The sequence below is a fragment of the Mixia osmundae genome (assembly GCF_000708205.1).
Source record: "Mixia osmundae IAM 14324 unplaced genomic scaffold scaffold_2, whole genome shotgun sequence".
Taxonomy (NCBI): Eukaryota; Fungi; Basidiomycota; class Mixiomycetes; order Mixiales; family Mixiaceae; genus Mixia; species Mixia osmundae.
Genome location: NW_014575562.1, coordinates 855405 through 872718, shown reverse-complemented (window position 1 = coordinate 872718; position 17314 = coordinate 855405). Strand labels below are relative to the sequence as shown.

Below are 17314 nucleotides of genomic sequence, written 5' to 3'. Positions count from 1 at the left end.
ATAGAGGGAGAGGGCAGACGAGCGCTCTATCGTGCAAATGCATAGCATTGATACGACAGCTGGTGTTGCAGTCGACGGTGTCACCGGAGGGCGATACTGCGCGGGTCCTATCAGACTAATTCATCAAAATGGGCTCAACGGCTTCCATTGAGTGCTACAGACGATCCGATACATCCTTGACACAACACAGGAATACACGTTCGTGAATAGAAATCTACCATGGCGAGAAGCTCGCATGGGACTGAAGTCTAGGTGTCGTTTGCGACGGCGATGGAAAGTAGATCGGCCGGCTCAGCGAGTCCGATCGCGAGTGGCCTTGGTGCCCGCTGGCTTGAGTGATCGCGCCGAATCGCTCTAATTCGCATTCGATCTGACCGCCGTAGTCGTAAGGATCGTGAGCGTATGCATTGGGCCCGCATTCGCCCATTGCGGCTGCACTAACTCCCGCGACATCGGGAGTGGCAAAGTATCCCTTGACCAGCCCAGCTGGTGTGGACGTGATGCTTTGCAGCTGTCCCGAGCTCTTCTGAGATTGCAGCAGGCGATTCTTTGCAGGACTGGCGAAAGACGAGCGTCCTAGGCGAGGTGGCGTGCGAAGAGACGAGCCGCCATTCTCTGCCATATGGCTTGCAATGCTAGGCAGGCGAGGCGTGAAACCTGTGCTAGCGAATCGAGCAGACGAAGGCTTTGGACTTCGCAGCGACGAGGTACGCTGTCGATAATGGTTGGTGCCGGGAGAAGCCTGGTAGCCATTACTCATCATTGTGCTGCCACGAACAGATGAAACTGGCGAGTGGGTATTTACTGCGACCGGAGAAACGGGCGGCAGACGCATCGGCAACTCTGAAGGCGACGTTGCTCGAGCGTAGCTCGAGCGAGCTAGTGGGCCCGGCTTAATCTCGTGCGCAGGTAGCATCATCGGATGAGGTGAGGTGGGTTCTTTGTGCTCGGTAGGACAGTCCTGATCGGCTGCTGGCAGATCAGCAGGCGTCGTTGGCGGTGACAGAAACAGTGAGACGCGAGAGGCTGCATCGTTGCCCACGGATGGCCTGTGACGATGATACGACATCCGGCCGAGCACATTGGACGGCGGCGATGAGACAACGGCAGGTGAGCTTATAGCCTCTGCTTGAGTTCGACCAAAGACTCGAGCGCGCTTCTGTCGCATGGCATTATCATCGTCGTCAGCGTAACGCTCTGATCTGCGGGCTGTATGATCGAGAGATGCGGGCGGCGAGGCGTAGCTAGGCGTAGGTAGCACGCCAGACTTGAGCTGCTTTGAGCGCTTGTTTTGCTTATCTGCACTGCTGCGCGAAAGCTCAGGCGAAGGGCGCGACAGCTGAGGACTCGACGAGCTAGCAACAAAGGCAGGGACACATTGGCTGTGTTCTGCATTTGTTGCGATTGCTACCTCGAGCGGCGCAGGACTCGCTTTCGGTGCTTTGGGGCGAGCGCTTTTCATGACGGGCGGGCCCCGCTTGAAGAAGCCTCCATCGATGAATTGCTCTTCGGTGCCGGCAGCGATACCCCATAGGCAGCCCTTGCCAGGCTGATCTTTGCCTCTGACCGTCTTGACGAAGCAGTCGTTCAGACTGAGATTGTGTCGGATTGAATTTTGCCAGCCGGCATCGCCTTTCTTGTAGTAGGGGTAGATGCTCATGATCCAGCTATAGATGTCGGCAAGAGACATCCTGGCATTCGGCGTCGAAAAGATGGCCTGTCCGATCAAGGCTGCGTAGCTAAACACTGGCTTCTGCTTGCGTTCTTCGCCTTGGGGCCATTGTCGTGGGATGCCATACCGACCGCCGGTGACTTCATTACCACGTGCAACAGCCGGAGCGTCGCCGCTCGAAACGACGATTTGTTGCGCCTTGCTCGACGCGCCCTTTTGTCGCTTGGGTGGCGGCAAATGCTCAGAGTAGGACGACTCGGGACTTGACTTGGCCGACATTGAGTACGATGAATGCGATGTCTGCGAGGACTGCGGAGCGAGGCTCTGCTCGTACGATTCTGGTCGCCTACTGCCCTTGCCCTTGCGCGACGGCATATTATTAGATTTATCTGTGGGGCTGATCATCGCAACAACAGGCGAAGACTCGCAATTGACAGGAGTCGAAGCATACGACTCGCCTGGTGAGCTCTGCTCGAAGGTCGCTTGTCGACGATCTACCTGATTGAAATGCGAGAGTAAGTGATCCATGCGCGCCGAAGATGATAGCAGGTCGCCGGGGTATGAGGCGCCTTCGCGCTCGTTCTGAGAAACAGTGCGCTTGTGAGCACTGCCGTGCAGTGAGGAGTAATGCGAGCCTAATGTGCGTGAGGCTGGCGAAGACAGATCACCCATTTGACGAAGGGGACTGTAAGATTGCTCATTAAGCTGTCTGATCTGGGCCATCAGCGGACTAGGTATATCCGATTCGGACGCCTGCATTCTATGATCAGCATACGCTTCTAGTGTCAAGACAATCTGGCTGACTTGTACTTTCAGCAGGTGACGTGGCGTAGAGCCTACAGGAGTGGCCATTGATGCGCCTGGTGTCAAATGGACATGACCAGAGCTCAGCTGACAATCCGTGTGGGAACGGCCCATCGTCTCCAGCGATGGGCGAGCTTCTGATCCTGGTATAGCTCGATGAGATGCAGTGAGACGATGTGAAGCGGTTTCCTCGGGTGGTGCGGTACGAGAGCGGGTTCTCTTATGGCCCAACGTTGATCGTGGCAGAGCAAAGACGTCCTGACCGTCGCTTGACGTAGAGGCGTGCGCAGAATGCGTCACAGTCTGAGGCGTAACCATTGAGGCAAGCTCACTGACGAGGTCAGCTTCTTCGCCGTCGCTATCCGGCTCGTACTCGTGCTGGGCGTGTGACTGGCTTGCGCTGAGCAGTCGATCCATCGTGCCTGCCGTGCCCGGAGCTTGCAACGGCGTTCTGCGCGGGAACGAGGGCGTCGTTGGCACTCCGTCATCCTGTGGTCATCGCAGGTCAATTCTAGCATATCATTCAGTTTCAGGCCATGACTGACTTGTCCGTTCTTTGACTTCAGTGTGAAGGCAGAGTCGAGCCTACCCTTGTGAATCAGCTCGTCGTCTAGTCGCCGGGGACGGCTCTTGCTCAGACTGAGCTTCGACTTGGTGTGCGTGTGTTTGGCAGCGCCGAGTGGCTTACTTGGGCTTGACCTAGCGAAGCCATGTACCGCATGAGCAGTGGCAGCTGCTCTCTGCAGCGCGACATCTGCGTTTGTACTATATGAATGGTTCGTCTCTGGCGAGACGCCCTTCTTGCCGTCCCCGGCGAGGAAGCGCGTGATGCGTTCTTTCGCTTGTTGATATTGCTCGACTGAGAGGCCCATCTGTAGTGCCCGTTCGAGGGCAGAGGGCTCGCCAGTCTCGGCGGAGGTATTCGACTTGATCAGGCTGTTCGCAGAGGGAGCCGGGCCTCGCATGGCTGTTGCGTGTGCATTAGCCTCACTCAATGATAGCCGCGACTCGGCTTACCCGGGGCGCGCATAGAATCGAAAACATTTTCTTCCAGATCAGTGCCGTCGGCGAGCGAAGGCATCGGTGTGGTCGCGCGTGGTGCAGGCTGATTGCGGGCGAGCATATGCGTCGGTTGATAATGGGCAGCCGGGAATTGGAATGTCTTCGTTTCTTTGCTCTGAGCGCTCGGCTCGTGTCCGGGGTAGGATGGCACGTCAGGTCGAGCCTGAGGATGATTTTGATGCTGCAGCGGAGTCTGTACCATCGGGCTGCTGCTCGTCAGCATTGCTCGGCGAGCGCGATCATGCTGTCCCGCCAGGGCGGACGAAGGTGGACAAGAGCTTGATGAATAGCCAGCCTGACGCGTCGATCTGCTCGCCCTTGTAGAGTGAACAAGCGAAGGCGTTCGCATCTGATCGACTTCATCCATTGCTTCTCCTTCATCTTCTTCCGAGCCAGCGTCTTCTGTAGATCCATCGATAGGCACAAAAACCTCATCTTCCGGCAGAAAGGGGCCTTCAGCTTCGTCCGTAGTCTGATTCGACTCTTGCATGGCGAAAACGGCCTTGACCTGGTCGCGCTGGCTGGACGTTGGCGACTTGACGCGGTCTAGCGGCAAATCTGCGTGGCCGAAGCCACTAGGTAGCGTCAGCTGGTGTGTCGTCGTCATCGCTGCCTCGAGTGCAAGCTGTGCAATCGTATGCGACCGGTAGATGCGCCTCGGCTGCCACACCGGGCTGCAGGCGCGAGGTAGAGGGAGACGCGCAAAGCCGGGTCTGGTCGAGACGTGCCTTGCAAAGTCGGCACTGCGCTCGATGGAACCGCACTGGGTCCCCTTCCTAGGACTCTTCGATTGACCTACGGTCCTCTGCGTCTACCAGAGCTTCACGCTGTGTTGTGTGCGGAAGGCCGATACTCAGCTCGAAAAGTCGCTGATTCATTAATCAACGCGTAGTCGATTTAGGCTCGTCGCGTCGCGCTCAAGCACAGTCCCGTGATTTGTGGTGACGCACTTCGATGCATCGAGATCGAGTAGACTCTATTTGAACGGTATGAGCCACTCATCGGTGGACTTGAACTGCTCATAGAGCTCCTTGGGAATCACCTTCTCCTCATTGAGCACCGTGACCGCTTGCAAGAGCTGCAGATAGTCGATTCCAGCATCAGACACAGCTTCAACGCGTGCGTAAGGGAACCATCACTCACGCAGTGCCAGAAGCGGAAGGCGCGGTCAAGCTCGGCCGTGACGTTCTTGACGGTCGTGAAGTTGGCAACGAGCATAGACTTGACCTGATCCTTGATCGATTTGCCCGCATCGCTCTCGTCGTACGTAAGGTCACCCTTGCTGCCTGTCTTGGGCACACGGAAGGAAGCTGTATCGACGCCTTGTAGACTTGCAATCTTTGTCACGGCGTCAACGTAGCCTTTGAGCATTATACCTGTGCCAGTCGAAGTGTCGCATTGGAAGGGTAATGAGAGTGAGATCTCGAGGAAGTCGTCTCGCACTCGTTTGCCGTCGCCGTGCAGAAGCAAGTGGACGACTGTGCATTCGATCATTGTCCTGAGCGATCGTGACATGGCAGTCAGGAAGGAGTTGAAGACGATCAGTTCGCGCGATAGCTGCGCTCGGTAACTTTCGTTCTGGCGACGTATGCCATATCAGCTGCAGCTCGCCAAAGCTCCGCGGCTGCTTACTAGATAGCTCATTGGGACAATGCTGACGGAGCGCATGAAGAGAAGCATATTGCGCTTTTCGGCTTCTGTGGTCGCTATGGGCCCGCCTGACCAGGTACGACCACCGTACTTGCCGCCGTGAAGTACATTGGCACGGATGAGCTCGATTGCGAGGTAGAGTGGCTCCTGGAACTTGTCGTTGACTTTTGCTAGCTTGAGAGATGCGAGGAGTGCTTTGGCGTAGGGCGTATGCTGGTGTGATGAAGTGAGCAGACTACGCATTTCGAGGAAGCGCCACAGAACATTGGCCACAATCTCATCCTTCTTATCAAGTGGCTTTTCGCCAGGAGATGTCTTCGTGCGTGCTGCTAGACTGTTTGTTGACGTGGCGCCGAGACAGAGGAGGATGTCAATGGTCGAAGACTGCCATTCTGTAAGCGAGAGTACAGTAGTAGACCAGACTCACTTACGCTCTGCCGTCGTAGCTCATCGTCGATGACGCTCATGTTGACGTTCCAGCCAGCGGTGCGATCCACGATAGCTACCGTCTCTCTAGAGTTGTGCGGGATTGGCGAGCCCTTTGGGTTAAAGTAGTATACCGCCATCTTCGCAGGCAGACGTCAGCATTACTTCGATACACTTGCTGGCACATACCAAGGGTTTCTTGCTCCAGTACGAATTGAGCACAGACGTGAGCAATGCGAGCGAGACACATCGTGGGCCTTGTGGACTCTCCATGAGGTAGTCTTTGACAAAGCGCTTGTAATCGTCAGTCTCGCCTCCGCACAGCGGAACTGGCTCAGGCCATGCACCATCGGTCAGCACCGCGAGCGGCGGCGCAGTGATGAGGCCGCGGCACATGTGATAGTACAACTCGTCCGGTAATCGATGCGAAAAGACTTCATGTAGATCCGAGGGAACGTCTGCACCTGTTGGCGGTGGTAGAGGTGCGGGAGGTATCCTTGCCATACCGATGGGCATGACGCGGCCTTCTTCGGCAGACAGAACGAGTGCATGGCGAACGAGCGTTTGCGCGCGACAGAACAGATCGAGGTAGTTCTCCGCTCGCACGAGCGGGTGATCGGCGAAGCTCATGACGATACTTGTGCCTGAGCGATACTGTCGCATGAAGTCGTGGGCTTGTCTGAATGGTGCATCAGGCGCGAGAACGGGAAACGGTCGCGAGACCTCTGAGCCCACTAGAATGCAAAAGTCGAGCAACTGATCTGCAGTGAGCTGGAGAGCTTCACAGATGCTTGCGCGCGAGACAAAAGTGAACGTGTCGCCTTTGAGATCCATATCGAGGATGATGCGGTCAATGTCGTACAGGAAGAGATCCGTCGTGCCCCAGAGCGCGTTGACGTAGCCTTTCTGGTGTCGTTCGAGGTAGACGAGCTGCGCAGTGGCGGCATAGGGTGCAACGATGTACTCGACATGTCGTTGTTTGAAGAGTCTGAAGATGAGTCTGAGTACGTTTGGCGCGAGGATAGAGTCGCTCTCGCTGAACATCTGTTTGGCCAAATCGGCGTTGCTCTTCTCCCAGCCTGCCCATCCCTGGAAGCGCTTCTGTGCCCGAACGTTGTCCTTTGCAAAGGGCCGCTCCTTGCCAAGGTAGGGTACGCCAGAGAAGACAAAGACGGGCTTGATCTTGTGCATCTCGAGCAGCCTGAGCTCCTGCTCGAATTGGCTAATGAGCGCTTGGGGTGCGCCGCCAATCGCTGCGACGAATGGCTCTCGTGCTCTGGACGCATCCAGAAGACCTCTGATGTAATGATCCGCGTCTATGCCCAGTCTTGCATCCTTGAGGGATGCTAAAGGCGCCTCACGGACTAGCTTGCGCTCGTGTACGAATTCTACCCTGCTGTCAGCTCGGCTTACTCACCTGGGCGGCAGACTTACGTGATAGACCTTGGACGCCAGCTTCGAGAATGCGGTAGACGCCGTACTCAGCGTCTGGTGCTGCCATTGGCCGCTGACTCCTGGCTTGCTTGCTTGCTTGCTTGCTTGCACTTTGGCACGCGCACCGCACCGCGTACCGGCAACTCGACTACTCGCTACTGGACTGCTCAGCTGGCTCATCATGGCACCATCAACAGTCCCATGTCAGGTCAGTGGCTTCCTCCAAGTCGACGAGCGGCCCTCATCGGCGCCAGCACGACATCATGACTCTCTTCTGACTGCATTGACGTGTGCAGTACAAGACTGGGCAGGTTCTCGGTCAGGGCACCTATGCCGTCGTCAAACGTATGCTCGACTGGTCGGCTAGGTTGCAAGATGCTCATGTAGGCTCATGCTGCTCGTCCAGAGGCCGTGCATATCGAGACGGGCAAGATGTACGCTGTCAAAGTGATCAACAAGCGTCTCATGTCGGGCAGAGAGCACATGGTCCGTGCTGTGCATGTCTCAGTAGAGACAGGTGCTGGATGCAGTCATGGAACAGGTGAGGAACGAGATCAATGTGCTCAAAAAGATCTCTGAAGGCCATCCAAACATCCTCACTTTGCGCGACTACTTTGAGGTGCGTTGCTGCTCTCGAGCTTCCTTGACTGCTCGAGCTGATACAAGCGTGTCCAGACTGCCAACAATCGTGTGTGAACTACTTGTCTGCAGAAGAACAAGACTGAGAAGACGCAGTCTATCTTGTCACGGACCTCTGTACCGGCGGCGAGCTCTTTGACAGAATATGCGCCAAAGGATGTCAGTCTCGCTCCGATCCGCCCCACTCCGGCTTGCTGACATGCTGCCGTTGTAGCATACTACGAACGCGACGCTGCTCACTTGATCAAAATCATCTGCCAAGCTACATCTTATCTGCATCACCAAGGCATCGTTCACAGAGGTATGCCGTGAAGAGCCAGGCCAGCGCAAGGCTGACATCACGTAGACTTGAAACCCGAGAACTTGCTGTTTCGTTCGAAAGAAGAAGATTCAGACCTGCTCATTGCCGACTTTGGACTCAGTCGCGTGATAGACGATTCACAATTTACAGTCTTGACAACTACATGTGGTACTCCGGGGTGCGTCGACACATAGCGACTGGTGACGCGCTGACTTGTTCGCAGATATATGGCGCCGTTCGTTCGATGGCTATCGTCGATGCGTCAGCTGATTTCTGTGCAGGGAGATCTTCCGCAAAGAGGGGCACACGAAGCCAGTAGACATTTGGGCGATCGGTGTCATCAGCTACTTCCTGCTTGCAGGCTATACACCGTACGGCTGTCTTGCTAGCGACGAATACTGATCTGATGACAATTGAAAGATTTGACCGCGACTCGCAACCCGAAGAAATCAGCGCAATCTGCAAAGCCGATTACACTTTTGAGCCTAAGGAGTACTGGCATGGCGTATCGCAGACCGGTCAGTAGGTCTCCGTAAGATGCAAATCTTGCTCACGAAGTGACAGCTCGCGACTTTATCTCAAGCTGTTTGACTGTAGACCAGTCAAAACGACCGACTGCAGACCAATGTCTCGAGCATCCCTGGCTGCAAGCAGACAAGGACGACAGTCAAGAGCGCGACCTGTTGCCCAATCTGCGGCGTCAATTCGACGCCAAGAAGGCGAGTTGCATGCAATACCAGCTGCTCGCCCGATGCTGACATTCGGGACTTGACAGACCTTGCGCAAGGCCATGTGGAGCGTTCGCTTTACGACGGGCGGTCGCATGCGCAAAGACGACTCGCATCTCTCACCAGAAGAGAAGGAGCTCAAGAAGCAGGTCTTATTGGGCAAGCACGATGCCGAAAACGTGGGAATCCACACTCGTCTCAACTTTGAAATTTTCCTGACGCAGCACGCTCACAGGAAGACGTGCAGAACGTGCTGGCCGTCTCACGGACAGCCTAGAGATTGTCTGTTTGCGAAGATGGGCTTGACATTGATTGTACAACGGGAATTGCTGCGTGTATCTTTGCACCGGGGCACAGCTAGTGAGATAATGAAAAGACTACAGGTTGGTCGTCAGCAGAGCAGATCTAGCTGTGGTCTGTTTGCACAAGGGGGGTATCTTGATCGAGTCTGTGCCTAGACGACCCTGCGAGACCGACGACCGCCTGTTCGACGACCGCTGTGGCCATTGCAGCATAGACAGCTTCCGATACCGTCGCAGATACTGTGAGCGATGTCAGTTGGACTACCTTCCTGATTATAGCTGAGCTTACGTGACAAAGACACTTGTTATGGCCTGCGGAAAACAGAGGGTAGAAGTCAGCACAGCCCAGCATGGATTAACGCTGAGCGTGGGCTTACATTGACGATTGCGATCAAGAAGCGTGCAATGAGCGAGAATAGGCCAGTGATGGCATTGCCGATAGCGGCGAAAACCTGTTCGCGCCAATGTCAGATAGCGGACACAGCGTGGACGAAGTGGATACGGACGGAAGCAAGTGATGAGCAGACGACTGCAATTCGGAATGTCAGTGTCTGGCGAATGCAACTCGAGACTGACTGACCACCCATAGTGGTTGTTTGTTGCTTGCGAGTAAAAGGCTTGTGGGATGCTAGAATGCAGTGACGGCGGTGTAGACTTGTGCCTCCCCAGACATAGAACAACTCGACGTCATTGCTAATTGGGGACGCCATCTCATTATAAAGGGACTTCGGAAACTCTAAATCGTTGCAGCGCCACTTTGCGCGATCGCGAGCAGGCGCAGTCGTCGACTCGCGACACAGCCAGTCATGCATGGTATATACGATGTCATTGCTGGGCCTGTGCGGTTGCCGAAGAAGCAAGTACAAGCCGCGTTACCAGACGATGTGACGCTGCTGCCGTTGCCGAGCTCTTTCGGCCTAGGCGACGATGAGCACATTGTCCTGCTGCTGCTCGGGCGGCAGCAGAAGGTCGGCATCATGCTGACGAGCGTGCTCGGTCTACATATGCAAGAATGCAAGATCGAAGTCCCCTACTGCTGTCATCCGAGTCTCAAGGGGATGCGCTCCGGCGGCTCGTCTGATCGAGATATGGCCTCGATGCCTTATACTTACAAGCACACGGTCATCTTTGACTCAACAATGCTTGCAAAGTCTGGCAACGTCACGCCAGGTCTGCATTGTCTCTCGACTTCGTTCACTCCCCCGCGAGCACCAACAGAGTCTGTCGCTGTCGATGATCACCTTCAATATGATGCCATGAATGTCCTCGTAGCCGATCTCAAGCTTGCAGATGCGCCGAGCACTTCCTCACCTCGTGTCACGTGCGAAGAAACAGTCAAGATGATGCAAGGTCCATGGTGGCATCAGAAGATGGGTGCGAAAGCTAGCCGATTCGAGTTCGATCTGGAGAACCCACTTCTGCCCGTGAAACGATACCAGGGCAGTATCAAGATCAATGCTGCGCTCCTGACGCCTGCAGTATCTAGCAATGTCTTGTCATCAAAGCCGACGTGGCTCGAGCTCGATGAAGTTATGGCGTTCCGGTTCAAAGCGAATTGGGCGAGCTTTGGTCCAGATCTCGCCAAGAATATGCTCATGTAATCGACTATTATGCATACCTTCACGCGAGCCGGCCATATTCATGGATCATCTGCCCTGTCCGGAGGATTGCGACTAGAACTGATGGATCGGCACGACCACGCCATTATCACAGGTCATGCCATAAGGGTTGCTGTCCGCCCACGGGATACTGTGAGCTCGACCTCAGTTAAAATAATGCACTGAATCAAACGTCCATACCCGTTTCCGTCTCGAGATTGTGACCAAGCAATACCATTGAAAAGTCGGTAGGAAAGGTCGTTTTTGCCCGGCGTATAGAAGAGTCCGACGGAGACAAACCAATAGCTATACTGGACAGGCATGTCCGCCTTGGTCGCATTGGCAACAAAGGTTGTCAACACCTGACCAGATTTGACATTTTGCTGCGTGACCGACTGGAAGGGGGCAGGGTTGCCGACTTGAAAGCCGACAAGGTCCATTGAGGTGTAGTGCTGCGTAGCAGCATCACGGTGGAAGATCATATTGTAGTATGCCGTTTTGGGCACTGCGGGATCCTTCGAGACCAGTTTGGTCTCGAGCCAGCAGTTGAGCTCAGGCTCGAGACCAAATCTCTTGGAGAGCGAAACGGCAGGTGAGCCGGATGCTGACCAGGACAATGCCAGGGCGGCGAGGACGGCGGCGACAGCGAAAGTGCGGATCATCTCTGCTACCTGGTAACTCTTTGGCGAGCAAGAAGCAGGATCTGGAAAGAACATCACAAGTTGCACAGCACGTTCTGACGCTGCGTTACAACGTCGCTGATACGCGGTGCATTGGCTACACGCAAAGAGGAGGCTGCCTACAAGTCGGCATAGTTGGTCACGGAAGCGCCGTTACAGGTCATGCTGTATAGATGAGTACCGCCAGTCGGCTGCAAATGTGCGCAATTATGACGAGATTTATGTTAGAGGCAAGTCCAGTGTCATGCTGGGCGACCATGCGGGGATTTTCCCGCCATACCATATTCAGCGGCTGTCGCACCTGGCATGCTACAAGCCTGCTGTCCACAGAAGCATATGCGATCACCTCATGGTGGATTGTAAGTGCTCGATTCGAAGATGCACGCATACTATATCACAGGCTTACGCGATATCAGACGCTATCACGTGACCCTTCCGTCGCCTTGAGCGAGCTTTAGTATTCCGCCAAGGCTATGCTCATGCGCACGACTACATTGCGCATTCTCGCGGGAGGACTAGTGAACCCCGATCGATGCATCATCTCCGAAGGGCGTCGGTACGGGGCTATCCTTGATGAATTGGCACGACGGCGCCATTATCACAAGTCATGCCATAAGGGTTGCTGTCCGCCCACGGGATACTGTGAGCACGACTTCAGTGAACATAATGCGCTGGATTGAAGGTCCTTACCCGTTGCCAGGACCGTACTGTGACCAAGCAATACCGTTGAAAAGTCGGTAGGAAAGGTCGTCTTTGCCTGGCGTGTAGTAAAGTCCGATGTCAAGGAACCAGTAGCACCACTTGGGCGGCATGTCTGTCTTGGTCGCATTGGCAACAAAGGTAGTCAACACACGGCCAGATTGGAGATTTTGCTGTGTGACGGCCTTGAAGGGGGCAGGATCGTTGACTTGGAAGCCGACAAGATCCATTGAGGTATAGCGCTGCGAAGTAGCATCACGGTGGAAGATCATATTGTAGTATGCCGTTTTGGGCACTTCNGGATCGTTCGAGACCAGTTTGGTCTCGAGCCAGCAGTTGAGCTCAGGCTCGAGACCAAATCTCTTGGAGAGCGAANCGGCAGGTGAGCCGGATGCTGACCAGGACAATGCCAGGGCGGCGAGGACGGCGGCGACAGCGAAAGTGCGGATCATCTCTGCTACCTGGTAACTCTTTGGCGAGCAAGAAGCAGGATCTGGAAAGAACATCACAAGTTGCACAGCACGTTCTGACGCTGCGTTACATCGTCGCTGATACGCGGTGCATTGGCTACACGCAAACAGGAGGATGCCTATGAATCGGCATGGATCGGCACGGAAGCGCCATTGCAAGTCATGCTATATGGGTAAGCGCCGCCCGTTGGCTGTGTCGGCACGCTGTTATGACGAGATTTAGCTCGATTCAGGTCAGGGTGTTAATTCGACGGACTAGCCGGCGTTTCCCAAAAGGCCGTATGCGGCGGCTTGCTCGACTTCGTATTGCAGGTCTGACTTGCCTTGGGTGTAGTAGAGAGCGATCTGGAGGAAGAAGTATGAGAGCTTTGGCGGGCCGGTGAGAGCAGTGGCATTTGCTACGTGCGACTTGTGAGTGCTTGCAAGCAAGCGACTTTCAGTCACGGCATACCCGTGAAGATTGTCGTCACCGCGTCACCCATGATCTGTTGGTCAACAGCATTGTAGGGCTGGGGATCGTTGAGCTTAAATCCTGTGAGGTCCATAGAGGTGTACAGCTGCTGAGCCTGATCGCGATGCAACACAAGCGGGTAGACGGCTGACTTGGGCATGGCCGGATCAGCAGTGACGACTTTGGCAGTGAGTATGCAGTCGAGCGTCGGCTCGAGTCCGACGCGCTTGTTGAATGTTTGCGTCTGTGCGCTTGCGATACATCGTACGAATACAAGTGCAGCAGTCGTAATCGATGCGCGCATGACGGCTACTAGTATGCTCGTGCTTGTGGATGGAAAGGCAACACAAGGGGACGAGACCAAGACGAGCGCATCCTGGCACAAGTAGACGTGACACGTCGCACAGAGACCCTGACGTATCCTACGGGGCATGCGGGGATGTGGAACTCGCTCGAAGTTTCTCGCGCCACTGGAAATTTTGATAAAGTCGAGAAGTTCGCGCGCATCTCTCTCCTCAACCTATTGCGAAAGCGTTGTCCACGAGTACAAGCGCATACGTATACTGTCATATATAGAGCATCAAAGGTACGCTGCACACATACTCGACAGCTCTCCGAGTCCGAGCTCATATGCTATAAGCCAGACAGACATCATGGCCACAGGAAAAGCTATTGGCATCGATCTCGGCACGACCTACTCTTGCGTCGCATGCTGGCAGAATGACCGAGTCGAGATCATCGCCAACGACCAGGGCAACCGCACCACGCCATCTTACGTTGCCTTCACAGACTCTGAGCGACTGATTGGCGATGCCGCAAAGAATCAGGTCGCCATGAACCCACACAACACCGTCTTCGACGCCAAGCGATTGATCGGACGCAAGTTCGCAGACAGCGAGGTTCAGTCCGACATGAAGCACTGGCCTTTCAAGGTCAAGCCCGCTGCTGGCGACAAGCCCATCATCGAGGTCGACTATCGTGGCGAGAAGAAGGATTTCACTCCCGAGGAAATGTACGTTTCTCTGTGCTCATGCCTTGATAGGGGCAATACTGACTCGCTCGGTCGCTTGCAGTTCATCCATGGTCTTGCTCAAGATGCGCGAGACTGCAGAGGCTTACCTTGGCCAGTCCATTCAGAACGCCGTCGTCACCGTGCCGGCCTACTTCAATGACTCGCAGCGTCAAGCGACAAAAGATGCAGGCGTCATCGCCGGCCTCAACGTTCTCCGTATCATCAATGAGCCCACCGCTGCTGCCATCGCCTACGGCCTCGACAAGAAGGCCGAGGGCGAGAAGAACGTCCTCATCTTCGATCTCGGTGGTGGTACATTCGATGTCTCTCTGCTGACTATCGAGGAAGGTATCTTCGAGGTCAAGGCGACTGCCGGTGACACCCATCTTGGTGGTGAAGACTTTGACAACCGTCTCGTCAATCACTTTGTGCAAGAGTTCAAGCGCAAGAACAAGAAGGATCTCTCGTCCAACGCTCGTGCGCTCAGACGTCTTCGTACTGCTTGCGAGCGAGCGAAGCGAACGCTGTCGTCAGCTGCTCAGACGACCATCGAGATTGACTCGCTCTTCGAGGGCATTGACTTCTACACTTCAATCACCCGTGCTCGTTTCGAAGAACTCTGCCAGGATCTATTCCGAGGCACCATGGAGCCAGTCGAAAAGGTCCTGCGCGACTCCAAGATCGACAAGTCCTCCGTCCACGAGATCGTTCTCGTCGGTGGATCCACTCGTATCCCACGTATCCAGAAGCTCGTCTCCGATTTCTTCAACGGCAAGGAGCCCAACCGATCGATCAACCCTGACGAGGCTGTCGCATACGGTGCCGCCGTTCAGGCAGCCATCCTGTCCGGTGACACCTCAGAGAAGACTCAAGACTTGCTGCTGCTCGATGTCGCGCCTCTGTCTACCGGTATCGAGACTGCTGGTGGTGTCATGACCAAGCTCATTCCTCGCAACACGACCGTGCCAACGAAGAAGAGCGAGATCTTCTCCACCTTTGCGGACAACCAGCCAGGTGTGCTCATCCAGGTCTTCGAAGGCGAGCGCGCCCGGACAAAGGATAACAACCTGCTCGGCAAGTTCGAGCTCTCGGGTATCCCACCTGCGCCACGAGGCGTGCCCCAGATCGAGGTTACCTTTGATATTGACGCAAACGGTATCTTGAACGTCTCTGCTGCCGATAAGACGACTGGCAAGTCCAACAAGATCACCATTACCAACGACAAGGGTCGTCTGAGCAAGGAAGAGATCGACCGAATGGTCTCCGAGGCCGAGAAGTACAAGGCGGAAGACGAGGCTGCGACCGAGCGGGTATCCGCCAAGAACGGCCTAGAATCTTACACTTACAACCTGCGCAACTCGATCGAGTCGGACGAGCTCAAGTCGAAGCTCGAAGAGTCAGATAAGACCACTCTCGAGGAGATGATCAAGGAGACCATAGAATGGCTCGATGCCTCCCAAGAAGCTTCCACCGACGAATACAAGGAGAAGCAAAAGGAGCTCGAGGGCAAGGCAAACCCGATCATGATGAAGCTATACGGCGCTGGCGCTGGCGGTGCGGGCGGTATGCCATCAGGTTTCCCAGGAGGTGCGCCGGGCGGTGCGCCGGCCGCAGATGACGGCCCAAGCGTAGAGGAAGTCGACTAAACGGTCATGGTCAGCTAGCTGTTCATAGAAAATGCATGATGTGTGATGTAAAGATCCTGTGTTGACTGACGTGCTTTGCGAAGACTTTTCTGAGCGCGCTGATTACCTTACGACCTCCTTCCGTTCCATCTCCTATCAAAATGATTCCTTGCCCAAAAGAACGCCCCTTGCCTGATGTGTAGTAGTGTGGCACTCACATGCAGCCTTGCACTGACCGCCTCTATCCCAAATATTGGGACCAGCCAATACAATGCGCCAGACTAACAGCTATAGGAGGAGCAGCACTGCGCCAAGACTGTCTGGCCCCCAGCACTGATCGTCACAACCGGACGAGCTCCTAGAACTGCGCTCATCTGACCGCATCGCATACCGTGCGATTCCCCTACCATCACGTTACAGTCCACACGAATGTGCTACTCGGCTGATCAGCGCCTGCCACTTCTGAAAGCAGAACCGCTCACGTTAGTGGATGTATCGAGCGCATTGGTCTGAGATCTACAATCTTCCCAGTCAACCGTATCGCTGCCCGTGTAGACTATTTGTCTAGGTCAGTATTCGTACCTATGGATGGCAACAGACTCGCCTGTTGCTGATGGCCAAACACCCATCGAGTGGAAGGACTCCACGCCGCCAGGAGGACCGACAGGACATCCGCTGGTATCAGTCGATTATCAGCCAAAGCGCACGCTTGCAAGACCGAAAGTACCATCGGACGAATGCATAAACTTGGGAGATCATGACGACGAGTCCAGCGATGGTGAGCATCATAGGTGGGCTAAGCATCTTGTGTTGATATTGCAAAAGCACAGCGAGTATGCAGCCAATTGAATTGCAGTCACACCTCGCGGAGGCACAGGCCATGCATGTCTGAAGAACGCACACGACGCAAAAGATGCATGGTAAAGCTAGGGTCTAATGCTTCTTGCACTGCTTTGAGCTAGACTTGTGAACGGCAGGCGGAGGCTGCTCGTTCACTGGTGGCGGCTGTGTGTTGGCCGGTGGAGTCGTCGTGTCAACTTTCTGACCACCACGACACGGGTAAGCCGAGCTGCGTTGCGTTGCGAGTGTGAGCGTACTCGGCTGGGTGGGACGAGACATACCAGCACTGTGCAAGAACTTTCTGACCAGCAGAGTTCTTCATGGTGACGACAGCACGGAGCGAATCGGCCATCTGGCCACAACGCATGGCTTTCTGGCCTTTGTGCATAGTGTCGCACTCAATCTTGACATGATTCGTTGCAGTATCATCGGGCTTGGTGTCATCAAGACAGTCCGAGATATCGATTTCTTTTGCTTGGTAGTCAAAAGCTGCGCGGGGTGTATCAGTGTATCGATTGCGCATGTGCATTTGCAACGTACTGGTGCCAGAGGCAAAGATGCGTAGATCGTGAAAGGCCTGCGCATTCATGGGCGGTTGAACGGGACAACCACTGCAGGTCGTCGTTAGGTATGTAGAAAACGGAAGTCGGGAGTGCTGACCAGCGAACGAAAGCAGCTACATGGCCAGCCATGAGTGCAACCGCGAGAATCGTGAATTTGAGCATTGCAGCGTGCATCTTTGCTTTAGATCGAGGCAGAACGGCGGTGCAAAGCGGACGATGACATGCGCAGGGAGACCATGGAGATGAGTGTCAACGTAGCAGGCGTCGGTGAAGGTTGGCAAGGTATCGCACACGGTGTCGTCACGTAGACGCGCACACGTGTTGCGAAGGGCGGAACTTGGCCTGTCGTGAGCAACGT

At 55.0% G+C, this 17314-nt stretch overlaps 10 protein-coding genes across 10 annotated transcripts; 3 read left to right on the top strand and 7 right to left on the bottom strand.

Moving 5' to 3' along the window:
• Nucleotides 1–62: 62 nt before the first annotated feature.
• Nucleotides 63–7591, bottom strand: L969DRAFT_71183 (uncharacterized protein). The gene is made up of 10 exons (XM_014714651.1): nt 7049–7591; nt 5804–7002; nt 5620–5754; nt 5171–5572; nt 4682–5116; nt 4555–4616; nt 3494–4281; nt 3022–3443; nt 2477–2965; nt 63–2425 (listed from the first exon to the last, which is right to left on the bottom strand). Exons 1-10 carry the CDS (start codon nt 7113–7115, stop codon nt 215–217), a joined length of 6210 nt encoding a protein of 2069 aa, XP_014570137.1. The 5' UTR covers nt 7116–7591; the 3' UTR covers nt 63–214.
• On the top strand, nt 7175–9061 carry L969DRAFT_85339 (uncharacterized protein). The gene is made up of 14 exons (XM_014714650.1): nt 7175–7256; nt 7345–7393; nt 7455–7534; nt 7590–7667; nt 7724–7736; nt 7784–7846; nt 7902–7988; nt 8034–8166; nt 8212–8223; nt 8270–8359; nt 8409–8506; nt 8553–8707; nt 8764–8895; nt 8952–9061. The coding sequence occupies exons 1-14, from the start codon at nt 7230–7232 to the stop codon at nt 8991–8993; spliced, it is 1059 nt and encodes a 352-aa protein (XP_014570136.1). The 5' UTR covers nt 7175–7229; the 3' UTR covers nt 8994–9061.
• A 32-nt stretch (nt 9062–9093) lies between these two features.
• Nucleotides 9094–9728, bottom strand: L969DRAFT_92772 (uncharacterized protein; the record flags this gene model as incomplete). Its single annotated transcript, XM_014714649.1, has 6 exons — nt 9094–9258; nt 9308–9330; nt 9396–9470; nt 9525–9547; nt 9599–9646; nt 9697–9728. The coding sequence occupies 6 exons, from the start codon at nt 9726–9728 to the stop codon at nt 9094–9096; spliced, it is 366 nt and encodes a 121-aa protein (XP_014570135.1).
• A 96-nt stretch (nt 9729–9824) lies between these two features.
• L969DRAFT_15565 (uncharacterized protein) lies at nt 9825–10619 on the top strand (the record flags this gene model as incomplete). Its single annotated transcript, XM_014714225.1, has 1 exon — nt 9825–10619. One exon carries the CDS (start codon nt 9825–9827, stop codon nt 10617–10619), a length of 795 nt encoding a protein of 264 aa, XP_014569711.1.
• Nucleotides 10620–10691: 72 nt separating this feature from the next.
• On the bottom strand, nt 10692–11278 carry L969DRAFT_92770 (uncharacterized protein; the record flags this gene model as incomplete). The annotated part of the gene is made up of 2 exons (XM_014714648.1): nt 10692–10767; nt 10818–11278. 2 exons carry the CDS (start codon nt 11276–11278, stop codon nt 10692–10694), a joined length of 537 nt encoding a protein of 178 aa, XP_014570134.1.
• A 582-nt stretch (nt 11279–11860) lies between these two features.
• L969DRAFT_92769 (uncharacterized protein) lies at nt 11861–12447 on the bottom strand (the record flags this gene model as incomplete). The annotated part of the gene is made up of 2 exons (XM_014714647.1): nt 11861–11936; nt 11987–12447. 2 exons carry the CDS (start codon nt 12445–12447, stop codon nt 11861–11863), a joined length of 537 nt encoding a protein of 178 aa, XP_014570133.1.
• A 148-nt stretch (nt 12448–12595) lies between these two features.
• On the bottom strand, nt 12596–13291 carry L969DRAFT_85335 (uncharacterized protein). The gene is made up of 2 exons (XM_014714646.1): nt 12917–13291; nt 12596–12863 (listed from the first exon to the last, which is right to left on the bottom strand). Exons 1-2 carry the CDS (start codon nt 13218–13220, stop codon nt 12721–12723), a joined length of 447 nt encoding a protein of 148 aa, XP_014570132.1. The 5' UTR covers nt 13221–13291; the 3' UTR covers nt 12596–12720.
• Nucleotides 13292–13435: 144 nt separating this feature from the next.
• L969DRAFT_85334 (uncharacterized protein) lies at nt 13436–15610 on the top strand. The gene is made up of 3 exons (XM_014714645.1): nt 13436–13502; nt 13561–13928; nt 13990–15610. Exons 2-3 carry the CDS (start codon nt 13570–13572, stop codon nt 15572–15574), a joined length of 1944 nt encoding a protein of 647 aa, XP_014570131.1. The 5' UTR covers nt 13436–13502; nt 13561–13569; the 3' UTR covers nt 15575–15610.
• Nucleotides 15611–15753: 143 nt separating this feature from the next.
• Nucleotides 15754–16409, bottom strand: L969DRAFT_85333 (uncharacterized protein). Its single transcript, XM_014714644.1, has 4 exons — nt 16281–16409; nt 16158–16228; nt 16036–16109; nt 15754–15987 (listed from the first exon to the last, which is right to left on the bottom strand). Exons 1-4 carry the CDS (start codon nt 16355–16357, stop codon nt 15835–15837), a joined length of 375 nt encoding a protein of 124 aa, XP_014570130.1. The 5' UTR covers nt 16358–16409; the 3' UTR covers nt 15754–15834.
• Nucleotides 16401–17304, bottom strand: L969DRAFT_313810 (uncharacterized protein). The gene is made up of 4 exons (XM_014714643.1): nt 17054–17304; nt 16934–17004; nt 16675–16882; nt 16401–16622 (listed from the first exon to the last, which is right to left on the bottom strand). The coding sequence occupies exons 1-4, from the start codon at nt 17128–17130 to the stop codon at nt 16487–16489; spliced, it is 492 nt and encodes a 163-aa protein (XP_014570129.1). The 5' UTR covers nt 17131–17304; the 3' UTR covers nt 16401–16486.
• Between the last annotated feature and the right edge of the window lie 10 nt (nt 17305–17314).

What these genes read in the sequence shown, in the direction of transcription:
- L969DRAFT_71183 (XM_014714651.1), bottom strand. Translation starts at nt 7,115, where the DNA reads ATGGCAGCACCAGACGCTGAGTACGGCGTCTACCGCATTCTCGAAGCT. An exon ending in CCCAAGGAGCTCTATGAGCA is followed by an intron (nt 4,282 to 4,554) that starts GTTCAAGTCCAC and finishes CATCGAGCGCAG; the next exon opens with TGCCGACTTTGCAAGGCACG. An exon ending in GTCACCTGCTGAAAGTACAA is followed by an intron (nt 2,426 to 2,476) that starts GTCAGCCAGATT and finishes CATAGAATGCAG; the next exon opens with GCGTCCGAATCGGATATACC.
- L969DRAFT_85339 (XM_014714650.1), top strand. Translation starts at nt 7,230, where the DNA reads ATGGCACCATCAACAGTCCCATGTCAG. An exon ending in GTCAATTCGACGCCAAGAAG is followed by an intron (nt 8,708 to 8,763) that starts GCGAGTTGCATG and finishes GGGACTTGACAG; the next exon opens with ACCTTGCGCAAGGCCATGTG. An exon ending in GCAAGCACGATGCCGAAAAC is followed by an intron (nt 8,896 to 8,951) that starts GTGGGAATCCAC and finishes GCACGCTCACAG; the next exon opens with GAAGACGTGCAGAACGTGCT.
- L969DRAFT_85333 (XM_014714644.1), bottom strand. Translation starts at nt 16,357, where the DNA reads ATGCTTAGCCCACCTATGATGCTCACCATCGCTGGACTCGTCGTCATG. An exon ending in GTTTATGCATTCGTCCGATG is followed by an intron (nt 16,229 to 16,280) that starts GTACTTTCGGTC and finishes GACTGATACCAG; the next exon opens with CGGATGTCCTGTCGGTCCTC. An exon ending in CGCTCGATACATCCACTAAC is followed by an intron (nt 15,988 to 16,035) that starts GTGAGCGGTTCT and finishes TCAGCCGAGTAG; the next exon opens with CACATTCGTGTGGACTGTAA.
- L969DRAFT_85335 (XM_014714646.1), bottom strand. Translation starts at nt 13,220, where the DNA reads ATGCGCGCATCGATTACGACTGCTGCACTTGTATTCGTACGATGTATC. An exon ending in GGTGACGACAATCTTCACGG is followed by an intron (nt 12,864 to 12,916) that starts GTATGCCGTGAC and finishes AGTCGCACGTAG; the next exon opens with CAAATGCCACTGCTCTCACC.
- L969DRAFT_313810 (XM_014714643.1), bottom strand. Translation starts at nt 17,130, where the DNA reads ATGCACGCTGCAATGCTCAAATTCACGATTCTCGCGGTTGCACTCATG. An exon ending in GTAGCTGCTTTCGTTCGCTG is followed by an intron (nt 17,005 to 17,053) that starts GTCAGCACTCCC and finishes GACGACCTGCAG; the next exon opens with TGGTTGTCCCGTTCAACCGC. An exon ending in CATCTTTGCCTCTGGCACCA is followed by an intron (nt 16,883 to 16,933) that starts GTACGTTGCAAA and finishes CACCCCGCGCAG; the next exon opens with CTTTTGACTACCAAGCAAAA.
- L969DRAFT_85334 (XM_014714645.1), top strand. Translation starts at nt 13,570, where the DNA reads ATGGCCACAGGAAAAGCTATTGGCATCGATCTCGGCACGACCTACTCT. An exon ending in GATTTCACTCCCGAGGAAAT is followed by an intron (nt 13,929 to 13,989) that starts GTACGTTTCTCT and finishes GGTCGCTTGCAG; the next exon opens with TTCATCCATGGTCTTGCTCA.